This window comes from Heloderma suspectum, chromosome 14 (genome assembly GCF_057233095.1).
Source record: "Heloderma suspectum isolate Gila_16-S chromosome 14, 16-S_ref, whole genome shotgun sequence".
Lineage (NCBI taxonomy): Eukaryota > Metazoa > Chordata > Lepidosauria > Squamata > Helodermatidae > Heloderma > Heloderma suspectum.
Window position 1 is genome coordinate 6103173 of NC_139471.1, and position 22331 is coordinate 6125503.

General features: G+C 47.2%; 1 protein-coding gene across 4 annotated transcripts in view; it reads left to right on the plus strand.

Moving 5' to 3' along the window:
* The first annotated feature begins 1070 nt into the window (after positions 1 to 1070).
* Positions 1071 to 22331, plus strand: part of AK8 (adenylate kinase 8) — a 133116-nt gene continuing 111855 nt past the window's right edge. For 3 of the 4 annotated variants that reach the window (XM_084821048.1, XM_084821047.1, XM_084821046.1), the window contains exons 1-2: positions 1098 to 1246; positions 4202 to 4286. In XM_084821048.1, coding sequence (XP_084677174.1) covers positions 1163 to 1246; positions 4202 to 4286 — 169 coding nt within the window. In that variant the 5' untranslated portion in view covers positions 1098 to 1162. Of the gene's footprint in view, positions 1247 to 4201; positions 4287 to 22331 lie in introns of all 4 variants that reach the window. The other variant, XM_084821049.1, reaches the window with a different exon arrangement.

The window sequence follows — 22331 nt, forward strand, 5'->3', positions numbered from 1 at the left end:
GCTGGTAAGACAGTTCAGGACTAGCGACTGCCTTGGCAGAAGAGCGAGATGGAGCCTCCACACTCCGAAGCACTCTACCTTTGCACGCCTGATGGAGGCAGCAGGGGGAATATCTGTCTCATCCTGCTTCGGTCTCCTTCCACGCCCTACTAGCGGGGCTGTCCAGAGGCGTGAGAACATGAGAAGAGCCAAGGGTCAGTTGGCTGAGTGTTTAAAAATGGTTTTTAGATATATGTTGTGTCCCTGTGTGCTGTCTTTATATCAGCACACGCAGCACGCAGCACCCCACAGCGCCCTGCTGTGAATAAAGGTGGCAAGGACATCGGGGAGAATAGGAGAGCTATGGGAAGTATGAGACGGCTCTGCGCCATTGGAAATTTCTGTCCAGCGCCTAGCACTGTGTTGACACACACAAAAGAGAAGACATGAAGGGTAGGATATATGACAGGGGCGGCCATCTTCTCCTCCAGATGTTTTGGCCTACAACTCCCATCAGCCCTAGCCAGCATAGCCAATGGTGAGGGATGATGGGAGTTGTAGGAAAACATGTGGAAGGCCAGATGTGGCCCACCCCAGATGTATGAAATGGAGGGTAAAGGAGAGCCAGCGTGGTGTAGTGGCTGGAGCGCTGGACTGGGAGTCAGGAGACCCGGGTTCTAGTCCCCACTCGGCCGTGGAAGCTCACTGGGTGACTTTGGGCCAGTCACAGACTCTCCGCCCAGCCCACCTCACAGGGTTGTTGTTGTGAGGACAAAATGGAGAGGAGGAAGATTATGTATGCCGCCTTGGGCTCCTTAAATGAGGAAAAAAGGCGGGATATAAATGTAATAAATAAATAAATAAAGGGCAGTCGAGGACTAGCCGTGTGTGAGTGGGTATCGAAACTGTCACGTGTAGGCTTTTTCACATGGCAACGTGGAGAGGTTGCCCCCCTCATGTTGTTGTCAGGCATAAGATACATGGATGTCGCTGTCCCTTTAATTTGTAAATGGGGGAGGGAGGGGGGAAAAGAGAGGCCTGTCGCTGTTTGATGACGTCCCGGCTTCTGCGCTCGCCGGCAGGCCTGGAGAGAGGGCGAGGGCGCGGCCAAAGGGGACGGGCACTGGTTTCGTCTCCTCCTGATGACATCACGGCCTAGCGACGAGCGGTTGCTAAGGCCGCCATGGACGCCACTTCGAGGCCCCTCTATATCCCTCCGCAGATGGGGCTGTACGCGGAGAAACACCGGCTTTACGAAATGATGCAGGTGAGGGGAAGCTGGGCCGAGGCGCCCAGGCGGCCCGAGGGGAAGAACTGCCGCCCCCAACGGTAGGGTTCATTAGGGAGTTGTCGGAGTGAGACGGTGCGTACGAGGGGGTGCGTGAGGACTCCCGGCAGCCACCGCGCCGAGCGGACCTACTACGAGACTACAATTCCCAGCATTCTCTAGAGAGACCTTCCCCGACCCGGCGCCCTCCAGATGTGGTAGACTGCAATTCCCAGAATCTGGGATGCTGGGAGTTGTAGCCCACTAAATCTGGAGGGCACAAGGTTCGAGGAAGGCTGCTCCAGAGCAAAAAGTAGCTCTCCAGATGTTTTGGGCTTCGACTCCCAGAAGCCGTTGCCAGCATGGCAAATGGCAGGGGATGCTGGGAGCTGAAGTCCAAAACATCTGGAGAGCTACTTCCTGCCCACCCATGGAATAAACAACTGCCGCCAAATATTATATAAGAACATAAGAGCCATGCTGGTCAGACCAAAGGGTCTATCTCAGGAGTGGGCAATTTGTGGCCTTCCAGATGTTTTGGCCTACTACAACTTCCATCAGCCCTAGCCAGCATAGTCAATGTTGTGGGTTCATGAGAATTGTAGGGCAAAACATCTGGAGGGCCACAAGTTGCCCTCCATGAACTTCTCTAGACAGTTGATGTGTCAGTCATTGTTATGATTTCATTCATTGGCTAAAAACACTGAAAGGCGGGAGCAGTGTAGTTGCTCATAAAACTAATGGGCAGAATCATGTGTGCACGTTTTGCCTTGTATCTTGGGTTCTACAAGGGCTAAAGATTTGCCTTTTTTTCAGAATGAAAGCTGGGAATCTAAGCGTTATGTTTCATTCAGGAGGAACGGTCAACTATCCCCTTGCGCCCCTCTATGGATGCTCTTGGGTTGGACTACATGACCTCCAAAGTCCCTTCCATCTCTAAAATTCTAGGTTCATCTCCTGTTCCCTCCTTCTCCAGGCAGCAAGATCTGAGGAATGAGAGCCACGGGGTGGCCACAGTGTATTTATTTAACTGCTAATTTGGCAGGGGCCACAGTGGCCTCTGGTGGCCATTAGGCACAGCTGCAGCTAAATCCAAACTGGCTCAAAGAACATATGATGAGACCGAAGAGGGGCTGGCATTTGCCATTTAGTTCGATCCATGAACACTTCCTGGCCACAATGATCAGAACTCCTTCTGGCTTGTGATCTGCTACCAAGATGTAGAGAGAGCAGAGGGATAATATCAACATCCACATAAACAGCTCTCCCTCTTATATGTATATGTACACCCCCACTCAGACATCTATAGTTTTTTTCCATCAGCAAAGTATTTTACAATCCTTATCTTATTTGCCCAAAGCAACACTGCAGTAGGGCATTGTTAATTCCCATTCTTCAAATGGAAAACGGAGGTAGAGAGAGTGATTTGCCCAAAGTGGAAAGTTTAAAGGCAGCCAAGGCTCTTTGGAGGAAGGAGTGCCGGAGATTTATGGTGCTTTTGTCCTTTTGACAAATGTAGTGGCCATTACACAGGTTGTAGTGATGGCCACCCATTTGGATGGCTTTAAAAGGGGGTTGGACAAATTCCTGGAGGAAAAGGCTACCCATGGCTACTAGTCCTGATGGCTATGCGCTACCTCCAGGATGAGAGGCAGGATGCCTGTGTACACCAGTTGTTGGGGAACATGGACGGGAGGGTGCTGTTGCATTCCCATCCTGCTTGTGGTTTTCCTGTGGGCAGCCAGTTGGCCACTGTGTGAACAGAATGCTGGAAGAGATGGACCCTTGGTCTGATCCAGCAGGGCTCTTCTGATGTTTTTATGTGCAGGATGAGTGGGCAATACAGTAGCAAGTAGCAAACACACAAGGCAGTGAACAAGGAGACTACAAGTCTCCTGAAATGCAAAAAGCCAAAGTCATTCACTGTCAGCTCTCTGTGGACATGCTCCCTACCCACAGATTGGTTTATCCAGCTTTGGCCTCCTCCCATCTTTCAGGGCGGTGTGAACTGATACATTCCAAAGCGGCTTGCTGAGGGGCAAAAATGGCCTAAATGTTCATGTATGCATGGTTTCCCAGCAATGACAGAATCATACTAAGTCCTAAGCCATAACTTCCGAGCTAGAGGAGCCTCCACAGAGCTTTCCGTTAAAGATTGCGGGGAGGAAAGATCCAAGCACGGAAATCTGCCATCTCCTATGGCCCTTGGGACACCCTCCTAGAGACCACAGGATTAGTCTTCTGTTCATTTCTTTATGACATTTGTATCCTGCCTTTGCTCCACAGAGTTCAAGGCTCTGCCCCATTTTATCCTTATAACAACCCTGTGAGGTAGTTACGTTGAGGGATCATGACTGGCTGAAGTGAGCTGATTCAGAATGGGCATTTCAAGGTGGCTCTCCCAGTCTTAGACCTTAGGCTGGCTTTTCAGAGCTGAGCAGCATGGCTCATAACGGGATCCCTGGATGAGTTGGGAGGTGAATTCAGTTCCACCAGCATAAACACTCAGTGCCTGATGAGGGAGATGTGGAAGTGTCGTGAAAGGCATAGGAAATAACGTGATCAGACCCGGGATTATCGATGCACTGATTTCCTTTCCAAAATAACCTTTCTATGTTCTATCTTAGCTCTCTCTAAAAACAGGGCCCAATAAAGTCTCCTGAGCCCTGTCTGTTTCTTGGAAGGCTTTAACCCAGCCTTTTCCCAACCAGCTGTTTTGGACCAACTCCCATCAGCCCAGCCAGCATGGTCAATGGTTGGGAATGCTTGGAGTTCTAGTCCAAAACTTCTGGAGGGCACAAGGTTGGGAGAAGGCTGCTTTAAGGTTTGCTTAATGTTCTCAGCTGTGCTTTTGATCTTCGAAAAGAAGCACAAAAGGGTGCCATGAGTTTGATTTGGGAACTCGGCACTGTTTCCTTCTGGGTCTATTTCATTCTTTCTTTTATTTATTTCCAGGGCATGCTGGAAGGTTTGCTAATCCACCAGCCAGATGAGCCCGTAGACTTCTTGATAAAGCAGCTAAAGCTAGACAATTATGATGGTGAGTAAAGGGAGGGAATTGATGTGCAGGGGTTCAGCAGCTGGCAGCTATTCAGCTGAATCTGCTATGCGGAGGGGCAAATTGTTGTTCACAAGCCTGTCTTTCTCATCATCACCTTTGTCTGCTGCCTTGCCTCCCCTTCCTCTTCCTACTCATTTCCCCCCATGATTGCAGCCACCACATGAAAGGTTTTTGGGGAGAAAGCAACAAGCAGGGATGGCGTCAAGGGTAGGCATGGTTGGGCACTTGCTGTGGGCCCACACCCCAGCAGGGTCCCACTGGCAAGAGCCTCCTGAAGTTGCTTCTCCTCTTCACCACTGAAAGTTCACCTGCCTCTTTCTTTGGCCCAGACAACAGTGATGGTGAGAAGGAGGAGCAGGAGAAGCTATGGCTTCCTTGCTTCCTGACTCTCTGCCTGCCAAGCAAGCATCAGCAATGATGAGGATGAGATGTAATAGGAGCTGGTGGCAACGGCAGTGAGAAGTAGACTTGCTGGGGGAGGGGGCCCACTGAGGGTCCTCCAGAACCTGGAGCAAGGTAGGGAAATCCCTTCAAGTACAGACAGCGAGGTAGGGAAGAAGGAAGAAGGAGCAAGGATGCTGTGAGGGCAAGTGTGTGAATGTGAAGAAGGTTCAGTGATGCCAGCCCAAGGGTTTGTAGCTGCTGTGGGAGTATTAAAATTTTGCAAGCCCCCCCCCCCCAATGTATCTTATCAGGGGCCATAGCTCGTTGGTAGAGTCCCTCCTTTGCACACAGAAGGTCCCAGGTTCAATTCCCAGCATCTCCAGGTAGGGCTGGAAAAACTCCTGCATGAAACTTTGGAGAGCCACTGCTGCCAGGCAATGTGGGCAATACTGGGCTAGATGGACCAAGGGTCTGACAGTTTAAGGTGGCTTCCTGTGTTAAGGGGAAGGACTACAGCTTATTGGTTGACCCCCTGCTTTGCATGCGGATGGTCCCAGGTTCGATCCATGGCATCTCCATGTAGGACTGCCTGAAACCTTGGTGAGCCCTTGCTGCTAGTCAGTGTCAACAATACTGGGCTAGATGGACCCATAGACTCACTTGGCACAAGGCAACTTCCTCTGTTCCTAAATGCTGAGCTGCTTAACAATAGCAACTGAAATGATCAGGAGCTGACAGGGATAGATTTTTCCTACGTATATTTTTTAATGCATGCCAGTGCTTTGCTGTCTTCCATTTACAACTGTGCCTATTGCCTGGGCAGCCAATGGAGATCAGAGGGCTCTTGATCGTGTCCTCTGGAGCACAGGGGGGCATTGACGCCATGGATGGGAAGCCAAGCTTTCTGGCCTCCTCTCAAACTGCAGGCAGTCGCTCTTTGTTTCTCTCTGTCCCCCAAGACATTTACATACCTGAGGCACCCCATGCCATTGCCTAGCTTGCGTCTCTGGTTGGATTGGCTCTGGGATTAAGAGACTTGCTGGCAGGCCATAGTGCAGCAGACAAGGAGGTAGTGGTGGCGTATTAATTTATGTATTTACTTTACTTACTCACGGTATTTTTATCCAGCCCATCAGCCAAAAAGGCTCTCAGAATGGCTTGCTGTCAAGGGCTCCTTGGAGGCCTCTCTCAGTCTAATCCAGTAGCCAAGTCCAGACACAGACAAATGGATTCTTTTCAAAGCTTTATTCTTCTTTTATAACTTAACAACTCTACTGTTAGCAACTAGATATGAGCAGCAGAGTACCTATGCCCTAAGTTGGAACAGTTGGTCCCCGTTTGAAAGGGAATTACTGGCAGACCCCTGAACTTAAGGACTAGGGAGAGTCCCTCCCCTTTTCCTTTGGATCCTCTGGGCGCAGCCGTTGTTTGCGTGCCAACCGGGCACTACGCCTCCTTTCTGCACCCTCCATTTGGCGCTGCTCTCTGCGTCGACGTTGCGTGCCCATCAAGTCTGCTTCCTGCGCTCTGTCACTCCCAGGACTGCTATCTAAGCTAGGAATGCTGGTGGGAGGAATCTCTGTCAGCTCTTGGCCCTGGGAAAGAGGAGCGCGCTCCTCTCCCAGGAGCGACTCCTCTTCCTCAGAATCAGAACTACTCTGGGATTCTATGGGCTCAGTGTCCACCCTGACACTTACATGCAATCAGTAAAACGAAACAAGCTAAAAAAGACATGGCACACAAGGAAAAAAGTGTGGGGAGGGAAAAGGAAAAAAATGAAGTAGTCTTTTAGCAGGGCAGCCAGAATGGCTCTGCTTCCCCTCTCATTTCTCTCAGTACAGCCTGCTGGAATGGCTGCTGGTAGCAACAGCTGAGGGAGGAGGAGCCTTCATGGGGGTGGTCTTCAGCAGGGCTGGTGGAATGGCCCCACTTCCCAGTCTCACCTCTCTCAGTACAGCCTACTTCTGTGGAGTGACTTCCTGTCAGTACAGCTTTGCCTGACGAGCATGCTCCCTGACCACCATCTGGAATACAAGGATAAAAAGGCTCAGTGTCCCCATTTAGGAAGGGCACATGGATAGGGGTCTGTATTTTGGGCTACACAATTATTCCTCAGGAGCACCCATATATCACCAGTTACTATGAGGTATTTTTTAAAAAATAGACACAAGAAATGCTCCTAAGATACACAGCATTTTTGCCCTTGAGTATGTCCAAGAGAAGCCCGTTGAACATTGCTGTGAACTATACTCCTGCTACTGGAATCTCTTCATCTTCCCTGTACTGAAAGCTGAAATGGCACTCTTGAAAATAGTGCTGGCCTACATTACTGTACTACATTGTTGCACAGGTTGTTGGGAATCCAAGTGAAGGACTTTGAAGAGACTATTTAATCGATTTAACATATTTTTATCCAACTTACATATAATCAGTAAAACAAGACGGTCCCTGCCCGTAGGCTTACAATCTAACAAGACATGGTACAAAAGGAAAAAGGAACGGGGAAGGAAGAGGAAATATTATATACAAGTGTTATAATTCTATAGTGTGTAAAAAGGGTTTATTCTGATGCCTTCTGAATGGTTACTTGGAATCATAAAATAAAACCCTCTCTCCTCTGAACTTCCCCCTACATTAATGCAGACTTCACATTTTTAGAGCAGCTCTGGTGAGGCACTTCACATTAGTACAGTTGCCAAGAGAAATTAATTTTTCCTGTCTGTTTAACTGTTTTATCTTGTGGCTTGAAAATCTGTCAGTCCCTCCTCCCTGCTTAATCCCTTGTACCATGGACACCATCAGCACAGCGACCTGCTCATGGGTGCTAATTTTTAGAGTTTTGAAGATGCTTTAAATTTCTTTCCGCCTGGAAAACCTAATAGGAATGCATGTGTAAAAACAAAAATGAAACATTCCTAAGGGCTGGCAGGAGTTCTTGTGTTCCCATTATTTATGTTCTCCGTGTCCCCACCTGATTCTTCATGATATCATTAAACTTGCTAATTATTGCTTTTGTCAGGTATATATTTGGTTTCTGGTCTATGTCGGTTGGCAGCTTTTGTCTTTAAAAAAAAAAAATAGTTACTTGTTACTGCTAATGAGTTCCACAGCTAAACGGCATCTCAGCCAGAGTAGCAGCATGCAGGTCTCTTACCTGTGTGTGTCTGTGTGTAAGTAAGCAAGGCTGATGAATCGAACGGGAAGCCTGCATTTCTTGCCACAATGAAAGTCCTGTACCCCCAATCAGAATTATTTGATTTACAAACCATTTGCCCTTAGACATATCGGATTTGGCTATGCACAAGGGCACTCTAATTTTTTGTTCTCCTTTAGCTGTCAAGGAAAGGCTGGTGTCGTGTTGTTTTGATGTTTCTTTAAAAACCCAGAGTAAACCATTACCGGAGTTCTCTTGCGACGTCAATAAAATCCTTGTCGCTAGAGGCATACAGGGCTCTTTAAATTTTAGGGTTGGGTTTCAGACGGATGTGGATTTGTAGCTAAATTACCTTTGCAAAAGGGGGTGGAGAGAGGCGAGCAAAGCGGATATCCAGTTTGCATCCAGGAGATGTTTCTGGATATAGTTTGCACACACCCAGATTTATTTACTATTTCTTTCTTTTCTATACTGCCTTTCTGGCCCCAACCAAAGCAGTCTGCAAAAAATTCAGAAAACAAAAACCATACACAAGTAAAAACATGGTAAAATTTTAAAAACAACCTTAAAAGCCATAACAGTTTAAAAAGCCAGATTAAAAAGATGTGTCTTGAGCTGCTCCCAGAATGCAGAGAGAGTGGGGGCTGGTTGTAACGTCAAAGGGGTCTGGGAGCAACACAGGAGGAAGCCCTTTCCCACATGCCTGACAAGTGGGCCTCTGCAAGTGGGGGTTTCTTCAAAAGGGAAGAAACCGTTCTCCTGCGGATCTTAGTAACTGAGCAAGGTTGTCCCTAAGCTGTGTAGGGCTTGAAAGGTTAAAACCAACACCTTGAACTGAGCCTGGAAAACAACTGGCAACCAGTGCATTAGTTTCAGAGCACTTTTTCAAAAGTACAGAATGGAAGAGTTTTCAGGTAGCCTTGCAGATGTGAGTCTGGGGCACGATCTGAGTAATGTCAAATGCTTGTTATGGTAATCAGGAATGGAGACGGCCTTTCCTTTAGCGCTTTTGCGCCAGTTTGGGCAGAAAGTTGGGATATAAATTAAATAAATAAATACCTAAACTTTGTTTCTTTAGTGGGCACTGATGGTTAGAAGGTGCTTGTTTAAATAATCATAAATGGATGGTAGTTACTACCCACTACAGCAGGAGTGGGCAAGTTGTGGCCCACCAGAGGTTTTGGCTGGCATGTCCCATCATCCCTCACCATTGGCTGGGCTGGCTAGGGCTGATGGGAATTGTAGGCCAAAACATCTGGAGGGCCACAAGTCCCCCGTCCCCCCCCGGCCTGCACTACAGACACTCTCCACCTGTGCTTGGGTGGGAGAGGAGAGAAACAGTTTGAATGTTGCCAGCAAGGGAGATGGAAATCTGAGACTTGCAGCTGGTTGGCAAGATGGAGAGTGTGTGCGCATGCGTGCGTGCGCGTTTGCTTGTGGGGGAACTGGCACTGCAGATGAGCACTGTGTATCTCACTGCTCCTTGCTCTCCCATGCTCAACTTGTGCCTTTTGTAAATAAACAGATATTACAAAAATGCTCTAGTACATAAGCCTCCTGCGTTCTCTCCTTAGGAGGAATCGGATCTTGGGACTTCCCAGTCTTTGAGGAAGTGTTTGTTTTTAATGCATTCACTTGTTTGTAAGTTTATGAGTCACCTTTCAGCCCAAATAGGGCCCCCGAAGTGACTTAACAGTTAAAACTTACTTACTTACTTACTTACTTACAATATTTATATACCGCCCCACATCAGAAGATTTTGGAGCGGTGAACAACACAGTAAAAGAATAAAACAGCAGGTTAAAAAAGTTAAAACATTTTTTAAAAGACAAACCCCAATAAAGTGGAATGTACTTGCAACACGTTAACAACTTTTCAAAGCTTCTGAGTCTCATTGGTTTTAGTGGGACAGCTCAGCATGTGCTGGAATCTCTCCCGTTTAAATCTGTGAGACTTCTGCCTACTTTTGGGCTGGATTGTCTTCCCAACAGGCCACAGCTGATGCTGGGTTTGGAAGCAGGGAACCCAGCCTCAAATTTCTGCTCTGAAGCTCACTGGGATGTTTGCCAAGGCCACCTGTCTGGAGGCAAGCAGGTCCTGTCCAGGCATGGAGCCAAGCAGGCAGACAAGCCAGTCAACAGGGCCAGCGGGCTGAAGAGCAACTTGGTCTCTGCTTGAGCTGAGGGGCCAAGCCAGAGTCAGCGGTTTCACACAGCCAAGGGCAGCCCCGTTGGCCGCCTGTATTACCTGAGGCGCGGCACTGTCTGTCCATCCGCAGTGGCGATGCTGAAGTGCGGCATCAAAGGGGCCAGACGCCTCTAGCACCCCGCCATAGTGGCGCAGAAAGCAGGTGCCTGGTTCCTGCTGCCAGAGTCCCTGGTCGGTGACTCTTGGCATCTTACAGGGGCTCACTATTGCTCAGCCTAACTCTGTGTTGTGGGTTGGTTACGGGATTTAAAACTAAGACTGTTACCAACAACTCACCGCCACCCCTGGCACCTGCCACCTCACTACCTTGTGGTAGGGCTGGCCCGGGGCAGGTCGAGGGTGGGTGGAAAAAGCAGGTCGGGGGTGGGTGGGGGGAAAGGGATGTGTGTGTGGGAGAAGTTGACTTGTTGTTGAAGTCATGGTGTCTGTACCGTCACAATCTTGAGGTGGAATGGAGGAGGAAGGGTCTGCAGGCATCCAAAGAAAGCCCTGGCAGGTGATGTGATGGTTTCCGGTTTCACCTGCAGCTGCTGGGGGCTGCTCCTAGGGCTGCTGAGGGGAAAAGAGGCATACCTTTGATCCAACCAGCTTTTTGTAATGTGTTGCCTGATGAAAAGAGTTTTGGGGGTGATCTTTCAGTTGGCTTAATAAAGGTATTATACTGATAAGGATTTTGGAGTTCTGCTTATGGCCAACATGGCCACGGTTGCTTCTTATTTTAGGTGGCTTTAAAGGGGGATTAGACAAATTCCTGGAGGATGGCTCTATCAATGGCTAGTAGCCACTATGGCTGTCTGAAGCCTTCATGTTCAGGAGCAGGCTGTCTCTGAATACCAGTTGATGGAAGGATGGCTGTTACCTTTATGTCCAGTTTAGGGGCTACTTGCAAGCATGTACTTGGCCACCATGGGTGAGGATTAGATTGGGGTTCCTAAACGTTTTGGGTCAGTGCGTACATTTGGATTTTTTAGAGTGTTGTGGGCACTCTCACAAAATGCTGCCATTGGGGATGGGGCTTGCATATTTATAAAATGGCTCCCAAAGTGGGCATGGCCAGTCGCAAGACAATCATTTCCCAGAAGACTAACTGGTGAGCCTAAGAAGAAAAGTCACTTGTCCAAGAACGCAAGTCCAAGGCAGAGGTCTGAGCTCCAAAACACAAAACCGCACTTTGGAACCCAAATGAAGATGGTGCTGGAGGGCAGAACTTCACTTTGTAGCATGCCAGCCTCCCGGTCTGAAAAACAAATGCTTTAATAAAAAAACTTAAATAAAATAAAAATTAGGTGGGATTAGATGGATTCAGCAGTGCTCATCTTAAGTTCTTATGTTGCTGCTCAGAGATCCATGGAGGAAGATATGGATGCAGTTGTAAGAAATGACCGAGATACCATTTTGTCTTTTATCTTCCAAGAAACCAGCATTTTTTTGATTCCACAGCTCTAGTAAAACCAGAGGCTCATCGGATCAGACAGTATTTTGTTAAACGAAGAACTACTGCTATCTGCTAAAGTTCAGAGCATCTATGTTAAGGGATGGAAGGAACAATAATAAAAATTAAGAGCTGTTGAAAGAAAGAGCAGTGGAGGAGAAATTTCTAGAAAGCTGGTTTATTTTTTTTTTCTTGATCATGGAAGAAGGTGCTGACTGTTTGGAAGGGCTGAAAAAACTCTCACCTTATTAAAGTCATCAGTTAAGCTATGAATTTTCATGATCTCTCCTTGCAAGACAGTTTTCGCCCCAGAGAAAATTTCAAACAGAGATGTGGAAGAAAGGAAAAGGAATGTATCTATCCCAGTTGTGAAGTCAGAAAAGCTTTTAATTAATAATAGGTTCTAAAGTACTGCTTTGGAAAAAAGACACTGTTCACAAAAGTGGTAATAATTCATAGCTGATCGCAACAATATAACAGCGACGGGCCTGGGAAAGCGTTCAAAGGTGACAATTACGGAGAAAATCACAGCAACAATCAAATCTAGACCTAGTCAGTGTTCACGAAATGCTGCATTGAGCATTCAATTTACGCAGAGTTCTTCCTCAGGCTAGATTCAACCCCCCACCCCCATAAACAGTGGTGGTGTTGGGTGGGGAGGAGGTTACTTCTTCACGCGCTGCAGAATTCACTTATGGAATTAATGGATGCCACAGGAGGTGGTGATGGCTACAGTCTTAGATGGCTTTAAAGGAGAGTTGGACAAATTCATGCGGTGGAAGGCCTGTCAATAGTTATTAGTCAGGGCGAGCGGGCCCCCGCAACAAAATGTTGCAGTGTCTCCCTGGTGTGCATATGTTGCCTGAGGGGGTTGAAAAAAATAAAAATAAAAACTGGCATCAGAGACAAGAGTCCCAGCTCTAACTTGGGTCTTTTTTTTCATGTGTACCCTTTATTTACAACAACCCTTCAAGTTACTTTTGCCTGAGAAAGGGGAACTTGTTCACCTGATGATCTTTATGTCAGTTGGTCAGTCTGTCAGAATCTTTATTGTGCACATCAGTCTTACCTGGTGCCCTCCAGATGCGTTGGACTACGACTCCCAGAATTCCTGATTATTGGCCATGCTGGCAAGGGCTTCTGGGAGTTAAAGTCCAACACATCTGGAGGGCACCCAGTTGGGGAAGGCTAGCATAAGCCATATACCATGGCAAATGATCAACAGTATGTGCAGTTTTATAATAATAATTTATTATTTAGCACCATCAATATGCATGATGCTTTACAAAGTACAAAAGATCAACAGTATGTGTAGATTAATAATAATAATAAATTATCATTTAGCACCATCAATATGAATTATGATTTACAAAGTACAAAAGAACAGGTCCCTGCCCCAAGAGGCTTACTATCTAAATGTTAACACAGGGGAGAAAACAGCAGGAGAGGGTGGAAATGGAGGCAGGGATAAACAAAGGAATAAGATGCAAGCATTTCAGTTACATAAACCTAAGCTTGAATACAGTAGGGCAGGGTTGAGCAGCTTGTGGCCCTCCAGATGTTGTTGGACTGCAACTCCCATTATCCCTCACCACTGGCTACACTGGCTGACAGGAGTTGCAAGCCAGCAATGTCTGGAGAGCCACAAAATGCCCACACCTGCAGTAGGGTTTGGTAGCTAGATAGGGTGTTTGTCACTCTGCCTATCTATGTGTGTTGTGTATAATTTTATTTATATAGTGCCATTCCTGGCACCGTTCTTTACAAAGACTGAGAGCCCAGCTCCCTGCCCCAAAGGGCATACAGAGGAAGGGGAGGGAGGTCCCCTGTGCCAGAGGAAGTTGCTTTGCCATCTTAGGACTCTGGCCATGGGGACAGTCACATGCCACAGACATTCCCACATTGCTGCAGTTTGAGGCTGCTAAAACATGCCAGGTCCCTTTAAGCGACAAAGCCTCAGTCAGTGTGGAGGCAGATTAAACCAGCCTAAACAGGGTCAAACTCTTATTTAAGGCTCAGTTTTGATCTCCTTCTTGTTGGAGCAACATGCAGACAACCCTGTGTAGCCTCCAGCCCCACTCGGAGCATCCAGAGGAGGTCCTGCCATGAGGATACTACCATGCCACAGCCACATTGTCACAGTTTGAGGTAGCTGAAAGAGGCTAGGCCCTTATAGAAGACAAAGCCTCAGTCAGTGTGGTGGTGGGGTGAACCAGCCTAAATGTATCCCAGGTCTTATTTAAAGCTCAGTCTTGATCTGCTCCACGTTAAAGCAACATACAGACAAGCCTGTCTGGCCTCCAGCCCCATGCTGAGCTTTCTGTGGTGCTCATCCCTTCCTGTCTTACTTCCCTGAGAAACCTAACTCCCTGCTAAAGATCTGACCCATAGCCGAATCCTGCAACCCAGGCTAGAGCACAGAGCATCAGCAGAACCTGTGGCCTGAAACTGTTCAGTAAGTGGGCCAGCAGTGGAGAGACAGATTGCTTTGTCCCTTGTCCAGTATCAGCCTGCTTGGTTTCCATGATGCGCCTGATCTCAACTGATCTCGGAAGCTAAGCAGGGTCAGCCCTGGCTAGTACTTGGATGGGAGGCCGCCTGGGAATCAGGCTTCCTGCATTGAGCAGGTGGTTGGACTTGATGGTCTTGTAGGCCCCTTCCCATCCTATGATTCTAAGTCTAAGTCATCTAAGTCATGCTGGCTGTGGAGGAAGAGGCTTCCCCCTTCACCATGGCCAGTATGGAAATACAGGAGGCTGATGGAGGAGGGATGAATGACTCTGATCCTTTCCCGCAGCCTGCTTGGTTTCTGTGCTAGCTGCGGAGGAAAGAAAGCCTCTTCTCCCATGACCAGCAGGGAAATGCAGTGGTGGGGGAAGGAGGGATTGTTCCCTTCTTCTTCCTTCCATCCGCTTGCTAGAAGGCAAGTTTTTTTCTGCTAGCTAGTAGCTTTCGTGTCCCCTCCGCAGTGGTCAAGTAAAAACAAAACAGGTTACTAGCTTCTTAGCAGGTTAGTAAAAAAAATGTTGCAGGCTAGTAACTTTTAAGGGCTTGTTTACAACATTGGACTAGGGTTGTGCAAATAAAGGTTTCACAGGAAAGGCAGGTTTTGAGGAAGGATTTCTAGGAAATAAGAGGCGCTGTTCTGGTAGACAAGTGTGTCAGTTTTGCATGTGTCTCATTTCCAGATGAATCTGTGATTTAAAAAAAGCCATGAAATTTGTATTTAAATACATATTTTCTCACATGATACACATTCCTAAATTTATTTTCTCTCACAGGCCACATTTCTAGATGTATTTTATACTAAAATATGCATTTTGGTCTGTTTTTTGAGCCAAGAACTGGATTGCAGCATCAGGAGAAGTGTGAAATCCAAAGGATAACTGTGTTCTGAACCAGACATTAATCTTGGTGGTGTGGGTCAGGTCTGTTAGCTCCAAACTGCAGACTGAAGAAATGAAATCCTTGAGCATTCCTATGGAGAACAGTTCCTATATATTTATAATACTTCTGTACTCCCCTTAGAAGGAAGCCTCTGATCTCGGACCCAGTGCCCTCCCAGGCTGCCGCTGGCAGGAAAGGAGGAGCAGTGGAGGTGTTTTTGACCTCTGTGTCCTCCTTTTGTTTTATTTTCCTCCCATCTAGAGGAATTGTGCTGCTGGGGCTGGATAAAGTGTAACTTGGCCTCTCTCCTCCCCTCCCTCCCCTGCCCACTGGGAACACCTTTTCCCTCCCTTCAAGGCCACATTTGCGACCCTGGGAAGCAGGGGAATTGCAACTCAGAACCCCTCTCCTGAGGTCATAGCAGTATCTATGGCCTCTGGAGGGGGACTCTGAAACATCCTATGTTCTCTGGGACGCTGTCCAGGGACCATCAGATTGCTCTTTCCATATACTAAAATCCCTAAGCCCTTCACAGTAAAAAAAATAGAATACAAAATAAAAATACAATATAAAGTACAATACAATATAAAAACCAGATAAATGTATTATGTGGGGCTGCCCTTAAGGTTGGTCCAGAAGCTGCAGCTAGTGCAGGATGCAGCACCTTGACTGTTGTCGGGAGCAGCTTCTTTTCAGCATGTCACACTTCTACTTAGATAACTGTACTGCCTACCTATCTGCTACCAAGACAGGTTTAAGGTTTTGTGGTGTGTAAAGCCCCAAACAACTTGGGACTGGGATATTTGAGAGAACGCCTTCTCCCTTACCAGCCTGCCTGGTCACTGAGGCCATCAGATGAAGCACTCCTGGCAGTTCCGAATGGACCTGTTGTCTGCTTGGAGTCCACTCGCAGTAGAGCCTTCAGTGTATTGGCTCCCTCTCTCTCTATGGAACTCCCTGCCTGTTGATGTCAGGCAGGTACCAACATGGTTTCATTTTCAGTGCCTGCTGGAACCATTTTTCTTTAAAACAAGCCTTTAAAAGAAACCATTTTTCTTTAAAACTAACCACCCATACTTTTATTAGCACAATCTGATTGTAATGGTTTTAATTCTACATTGCAATTATTAATATTTCTCTCCTTTTTATTGTTCACCACTCAGGTATTTTACTGGAGGTAAAGTGGTATGTAAATCCTGTAAATAAAATACACACACACACATACCTAATTAAAAATAAATAATTAAATAATTAAAAACATTATGAAACAATGAAACAGGGCAGTAATATATGTGTGCGTGCGCGTGTGTATATATGCACATGTAAAAACACACACACCTACTCTAGGTTTAGTTTACAAGGTCTCACTTTTAAGCAGTGTGGGCAAAATGAGCTGTACAGTTCATAGTAGTAGCGTAATATTTTCCACATAAAGTCTTTCCGAATCTAATATATTTATTCAGGATAGACATCAACCATTTCCCCCTTAAGTCCTGCTAACTAAGCACGGTCCCAAAGGTAATATCGTACATCTTCAGTTTGCCCAACGCCTCAAATGCACATACTCCCAACTACAGTGAGTATTACAGCTGATAGGGAATTGGGACCGGACCGAAGAGTCCCAGCGCTGTGTTTGGATACTTTACTGGGACCGTGTTTGCATGTAATGCTAAACCTGTACGAGCAGAAAGGAGCCCATGTAAAGTGCTGGGCTTCTGCGTTGCTCCCTCTCCTTTCGTCTTTCACCCAGGCGACTGGGAGCAGGAATAAACCAGGATTCTTTTTTGCTTTAGTCAATTCCTGGCTTGTTGTTATGTGTGAGCAAGGAATCATGGCTTAGGATAAACTCTGGTTTGCTGAGGAAGCCAGCTAAACAATCCTGCATTTGTAATTAGCTTCTTCATTCATTCATTTAATTTATTTAGTGTGTTTCTATACCACCCAACAGCTGAAGAACTCTGGGCAGTTCAGAAAACAGTTGTGATTCCTGGTTTGCACATGACGACAAGCCAGGGAGTGGGCAAAGTGAAATCGAATCCTGATTTATTCCTCCTGGCTGTGCAAGAGGGGAGGGGAGGGGTGAGTGTGTGTGGGTGTGTGAGCCCAAGACTTCACTCATGCGCCTTTCTGCTCATGCACACAGCGTGAAACCATGGCTGTAGCGATGCACGTGAAGCCTCCCACTGGCTCTTAAGGATGCTCTCCCTCTGGCAAGACGAAAATGTTATTTCAGTCTGCCCCTAACATGAATCTGAACACATAAAGCCTTTGTAAGGGAAAGAACAGAAGTAAGGGGTGGGGGGAGAACATGTTTATTTTTCTGTTTTAATAAATTTGCATGAGCTTCCCAGGGTCACAACCTATTTCATCAGATGCTATAAGTGGAACTGGACGTTCTGAGTCAGCAAAGGTCGCTGAACAGGTAGATCTGCCGCAAGTGAGCAGGGGGTTGGACTTGATGGCCTTGTAGGCCCCTCCCAACCCTACTGTTCTGTGATTCTGTGAGTGTTATAGTCTCTTTAAGTGACAGTTTCAAACCACAAAACGCACTACAGGTTTCACTTATAGCATCTAATGAAGGGGGTTGTAACCCATGAAAGCTCATGCAAATTTATTAAAAACATCTGGACAACTAAAACAGCCTATGTGTCTGCTACACTTAGTCCTTACATTTGTACACAAAAGCTGAATCAGGTAGTGTTGCCTAGTGTTTGGATGTTGTTTGCCATTAGGCAAAGTCCCATCTCTGCAGGTAGCAGAAGGTTCGGAAGGAATGTTCTTGGCAGTCTTTCCATTCTAGAATTTCTCTCTTGGGAAATGGATAATGCACACTCTTTCTGGAGTAGTATTTAGTGGCTGGTTCGTGCCTCAGCCACAATCCAGAAAGAGTCAAACATGCTTAAATCCATCGAAATCAATGGGCTTTGGACCATTTAACTCTGTGGAATTTTGGCCTTTGGCTTTCTAATGGGATCTGTCTACAGACTGGAAGGGTTAAACAGTACATATGAGGTTGCCCAGGAAATGCTCCCCCCGCCCCCATGTCATATGTTTAGGGACCAAGCGGTAGAACATTCTTACCAGCGTGCAAATGAGTAAATCGGCGCATTCTGCTTTGCCACGTCTGCTGCCAACTCCTAAGCAGAAGGAAAACCAGATTTAGTACAAAGTGAGCATTTACAGTAGCCCTGGGCAATATTAAAGCGTGATATGGTGTGTATAATGGTACGTTTCGTTTTTTATCAAACGTTTGTCCAAGAAAGCTGTGTATTAAAGCTTCAGTACCGTGGGGTTTTCTTGTGAATTTTAAATCGTGCTCCTACTTAAACCTCAAAAGGATCTGTAGATAGAAAGGTTCTTTTTTAGGGTTTTTTATATTTTGCTTTGAAGCGGGTTGAAGAAGTTGATTAGTGTTGGCACCAGAGCACATTTCATTGGCACTGTTTATAAATAATTCCTCACTACCAGGCTGGAGTTGCAAGGTGTTCAGATTTTTTTAAAAAAGAAAAGGAAAAAAAAAGCCTATATGTTTTAATCACATTACGTTTTGAAAGAAATTAGGCGATCAAAACACCTTGATGTATCTTTTTTAAAGTATTCTTTTCCCGACATTGTGTACCCTTGTCTGTCACACTTGCAAGAGCCTATAAGTGGAAGAGTACTTCCTTAAACCTCCCAAGTCAAATAACTTTGTAAAGATGAATTTGTAATTTGGGGGGTTCATACATGATTTAAAAATTGCAGCTGCCCAGCTCCATCCTGAAAGGGGTTGCAGAGCTTTAGAAAACAGTCCTTTCCCCTCCCTCAGCTATCTGGCGAGATCAGAGAGCACGGCTTCCCTTTGGAGAATGAGATCTGCAAAGAGTTTTCACTTTTTCATTTTATATTTGGGCTGGCCAGACTCCTCGACTGGAGTGATCTCCACAACAGGTACTTTCAGAAAAGACGCCCGGGTGAGGGGGCCACGGGTTCTGAAAAAAGACTCTGGATGGTCAGTCATCACACCACTCAGACATAAAAACGGTGGAGGGGGGGAGAAAGATTACAGTCCCAGATGTCAATGCGAAAACGGCAGGAGTCCCCATTTCAGATTTTGGAGGAGGCGAAAGATTTCGGGAAGGGGGGGGCAAGGTCAAAGGATATATTAGCTTGCTGGTGAAATTGGGATTAAATTGCAAAATGATATCTCCCCCCCCCCCATAAAAAACAAGTGGAGTAATTGAAAAGCGTTGTTGTTGTTGTTGTTCAGTCGTTAAGTCGTGTCCGACTCTTCGTGACCCCATGGACCATAGCACGCCAGGCCTTCCTGTCCTCCGCTGTCTCCCGGAGTGTGCTCAAGTTCATATTCATTGCATCGGTGATGCTATCTAGCCATCTCATCCTCTGCCGTCCCCTTCTCCTTTTGCCTTCAATCTTTCCCAGCATCAGGGTCTTTTCCAGGGAGTTTTCTCTTCACATTAGGTGGCCAGAATATTTGAGCTTCAGCTTCAGTATCTGTCCCTCCAATGAGCAGTCAAGGTTGATTTCCTTTAGGATGGACTGATTTGACTTCCTTGCAGTCCAGGGGACTCGTAAGAGTCTTCTCCAGCACCACAGTTGGAAAGCATCAAGTCTTCGGCGCTCAGCCTTCCTTATAGTCCAGCTCTCACAGCCATACATTGCTACTGGAAAAACCATAGCTTTGATTATACGAATCTCTGTCGGCAAGGTGATGTCTCTGCTTCTTACTATGCTGTCTAGGTGTGCCATAGCTTTCCTTCCAAGGAGCAAGCATCTTTTAATTTCATGGCTACAGTCACCATCTGCGGTGATCTTGGAGCCAAAGAAAATAAAATCTGTCACTGCTTCCATTTCTTCCCCTTCCATATGCCAGGATGTGATGGGGCCAGATGCCATGATCTTCGTTTTTTGAATGTTGAGTTTCAAACCAGCTTTTGCGGTAATTATTTTCTGTCTGCTTTGTACCAAATCATAACTACAGCCAGCACTGGCACAAAGTGGTTTGGGTGTCTTGGAAAGTTGGAAAGTTTAAATAGTGCCCCCGTCCTGGACACCGTCTCCTGAGACGTTCTCCTGCCCAAGTCCCATTGGAACAAATGCTCAAAAGCACTGCCATGCTCAGTCCTGGCAGATTGCACCCCTGTGGGCCTGACCGGTCTGCCTCCCATTCTGACGCTCCTTAATAGCACCCACAACCTAATAACCCAAGGCAGGCATCTCACGTTAACCCCCATGGTAAAGCTGCCTTTAACCTCAAACAGTGGTATCCACAAGGAAGAACCAGTGGCCTTTTTCGCATTTCCTTGTGCATGGGACCATTGCATTGCTGCGTGCAGTCACCCCCAAATTGTGGCCCAGGGCACTCTAGTATGTGGCAAGGGAAGTGCTGATGTGCCTGGAGAAGGGTGGCGGGTGTTGCGGTGGCGCCTCTCTGCATCCCTTGGCTGAGGGAGGCGACTGTCACCCACTTCTGTGCCCATTCTCCTTGTGGGGAGCTAGTACCGGGGCTGTGCAGGGGTCGCCCTGCCCCTGCTCCTGGCACAGCCTGTTATCAGTGTGCGCTGACTGCATTGTAGGGCCAGTGGTGATGCTGCGACAGGCGGCTGGGCTCAGTAGCGATGTTGGCTTCCCACCTGTCCTGTCTCGACACATGGAACGAGGCGTCCATTGTGCATGCACGATGGCTTGAACAAACGCCTTCTTGCGCGATGAAGGGGAGGACCGGCCCGCCAAGGCGAGATCCTGAGACTGATGACTGTAGGGTGCACCACTAGCCCGTCTCGCCAGGAGACTTATAAGTAATTCTCCTGGGACCCTGAAGCTTTCCTTCTCAGAGGAGGCTGCTATCTGCATCTCTGTATGATTAACTATTTACCTTCTCTCCTTCCAGTCGATCTCTACCTCAGGGGTGAGCAACTTCCAAGGGCCAATTTGCCACCCTCACAAGCCACCGCGGGCAACACCCCCCCGCCACCGAACTTGGTGGCAGCAAAAAAGCCCCCTTTCACCTTTAAAACAGGTGCGCAGGGAGTGCGTGTCTTGGTTTAATGCACAATCACACTCCCAGAAGCCCCAGGGAGTGTGGATTTGCATTGAAACAAGGCGTGTGGTCCCCATGTTCTTGTTTTAAAGTGAAAATGCATCCCTTTTCCCACCGCCATGCTGCCGACATGTGGCGTTGGCGGTTGTGGGGTTGCAGGGGCTGCAGAAAAGGCTGGGGCAGGGGCACCTGTGGCCAGTGGGCCATGCGTGCCTTCCCCTGCTCTACGGGGTGTGTGTATGTGTATCTGTGCACATCCGTAGGTTTTCTGCATTTACTAACTTTCAGTGTAGTGACACATCAGAGCTGCCCAGTCTCAGAGGAGGCTACCCGGTACGTTGCTGCCTGTCTCTGCTTGCTTGCCCTGCTCGGAACAGAGACTCATGGAGACACACAAGGGAGGTATTCTTGCTTCTTTCATGGTATAAAAGTGAAATTCTGAGCGCGTGAAGCATCAGTTTTGTGCCTCCAATTTTAATTTGGAAATAACGCATGGCGCAGTTCTCAGGAGTTTGGGAAAGAGTGGGTTATGCCAGTAGCTGCCCAGTGTGTAGAGCCTTTGCCAGACAGATCCACGCTCCTGAGGAATAATCACAAGAACGCTTTCCCTAAACTGCACTCCTGACTAAATCGCAGCCAAGAGCTTTCCCAAGAACTGTCTCCCCTCTCCTTTTTGGTTTTCTCTCCCCCTAAAATTAAATTCCCCCTTAATTAAATCATTATTTGCGTAATCCACATTGGCTAGATGGTAAATTCACTGCACCAGGGCCCATATTTTAATCATTAAAACCGTCATGATGCTCAAGACAGAATAACGAATTAAAAACCCACACACGTCCACGTAACGGAGAAGACGCAGGGACATAACACGCACCGAGGGGAAAGGCGGCTGGTGCATCTGGGTTTATTATTACTATTTTTTTATCCTTCTTTGCTTTAATCTTGCTCCCAACCAAAAGGAGGTTGGCCAGAGACAACCACGCACACACACAAAGAACAAGAGCAGGGAGAATTGGATATTAATGCCGGCCAGCGGGAAAGGAGGGCACCAGACAAAAGGACTGAGGAAAAACGCACGGTAACTTGTTTTTCTCTAGTGGCTGAGGGAAAAGTTTTACCGTCTGCTCCAGAAGCAACCTCGAAAATGCACAGGATGTCTCATCTTTCCAGCTCTGCCCGGGAGGTAGCTAGTCTCAAGTCAAGATGACGTGAGAGGAAAGAGAAACGGATGCATCTTCTTTCTTAACTAGCAAAATGCCTGTTGCGGCGATGGCTGGCGTGTGGGCCTGCGTATTGCCCCGATCCAGAAGGGTTCAGCTGTGCTCTGCACACAGAGACACGTTACGTCCTTTCTCTCCACGGGATTCTTGTTGATGGAGGCTGGGCCGTCCCATCCTGGGTCAGGGCTGGAAGGCAAGT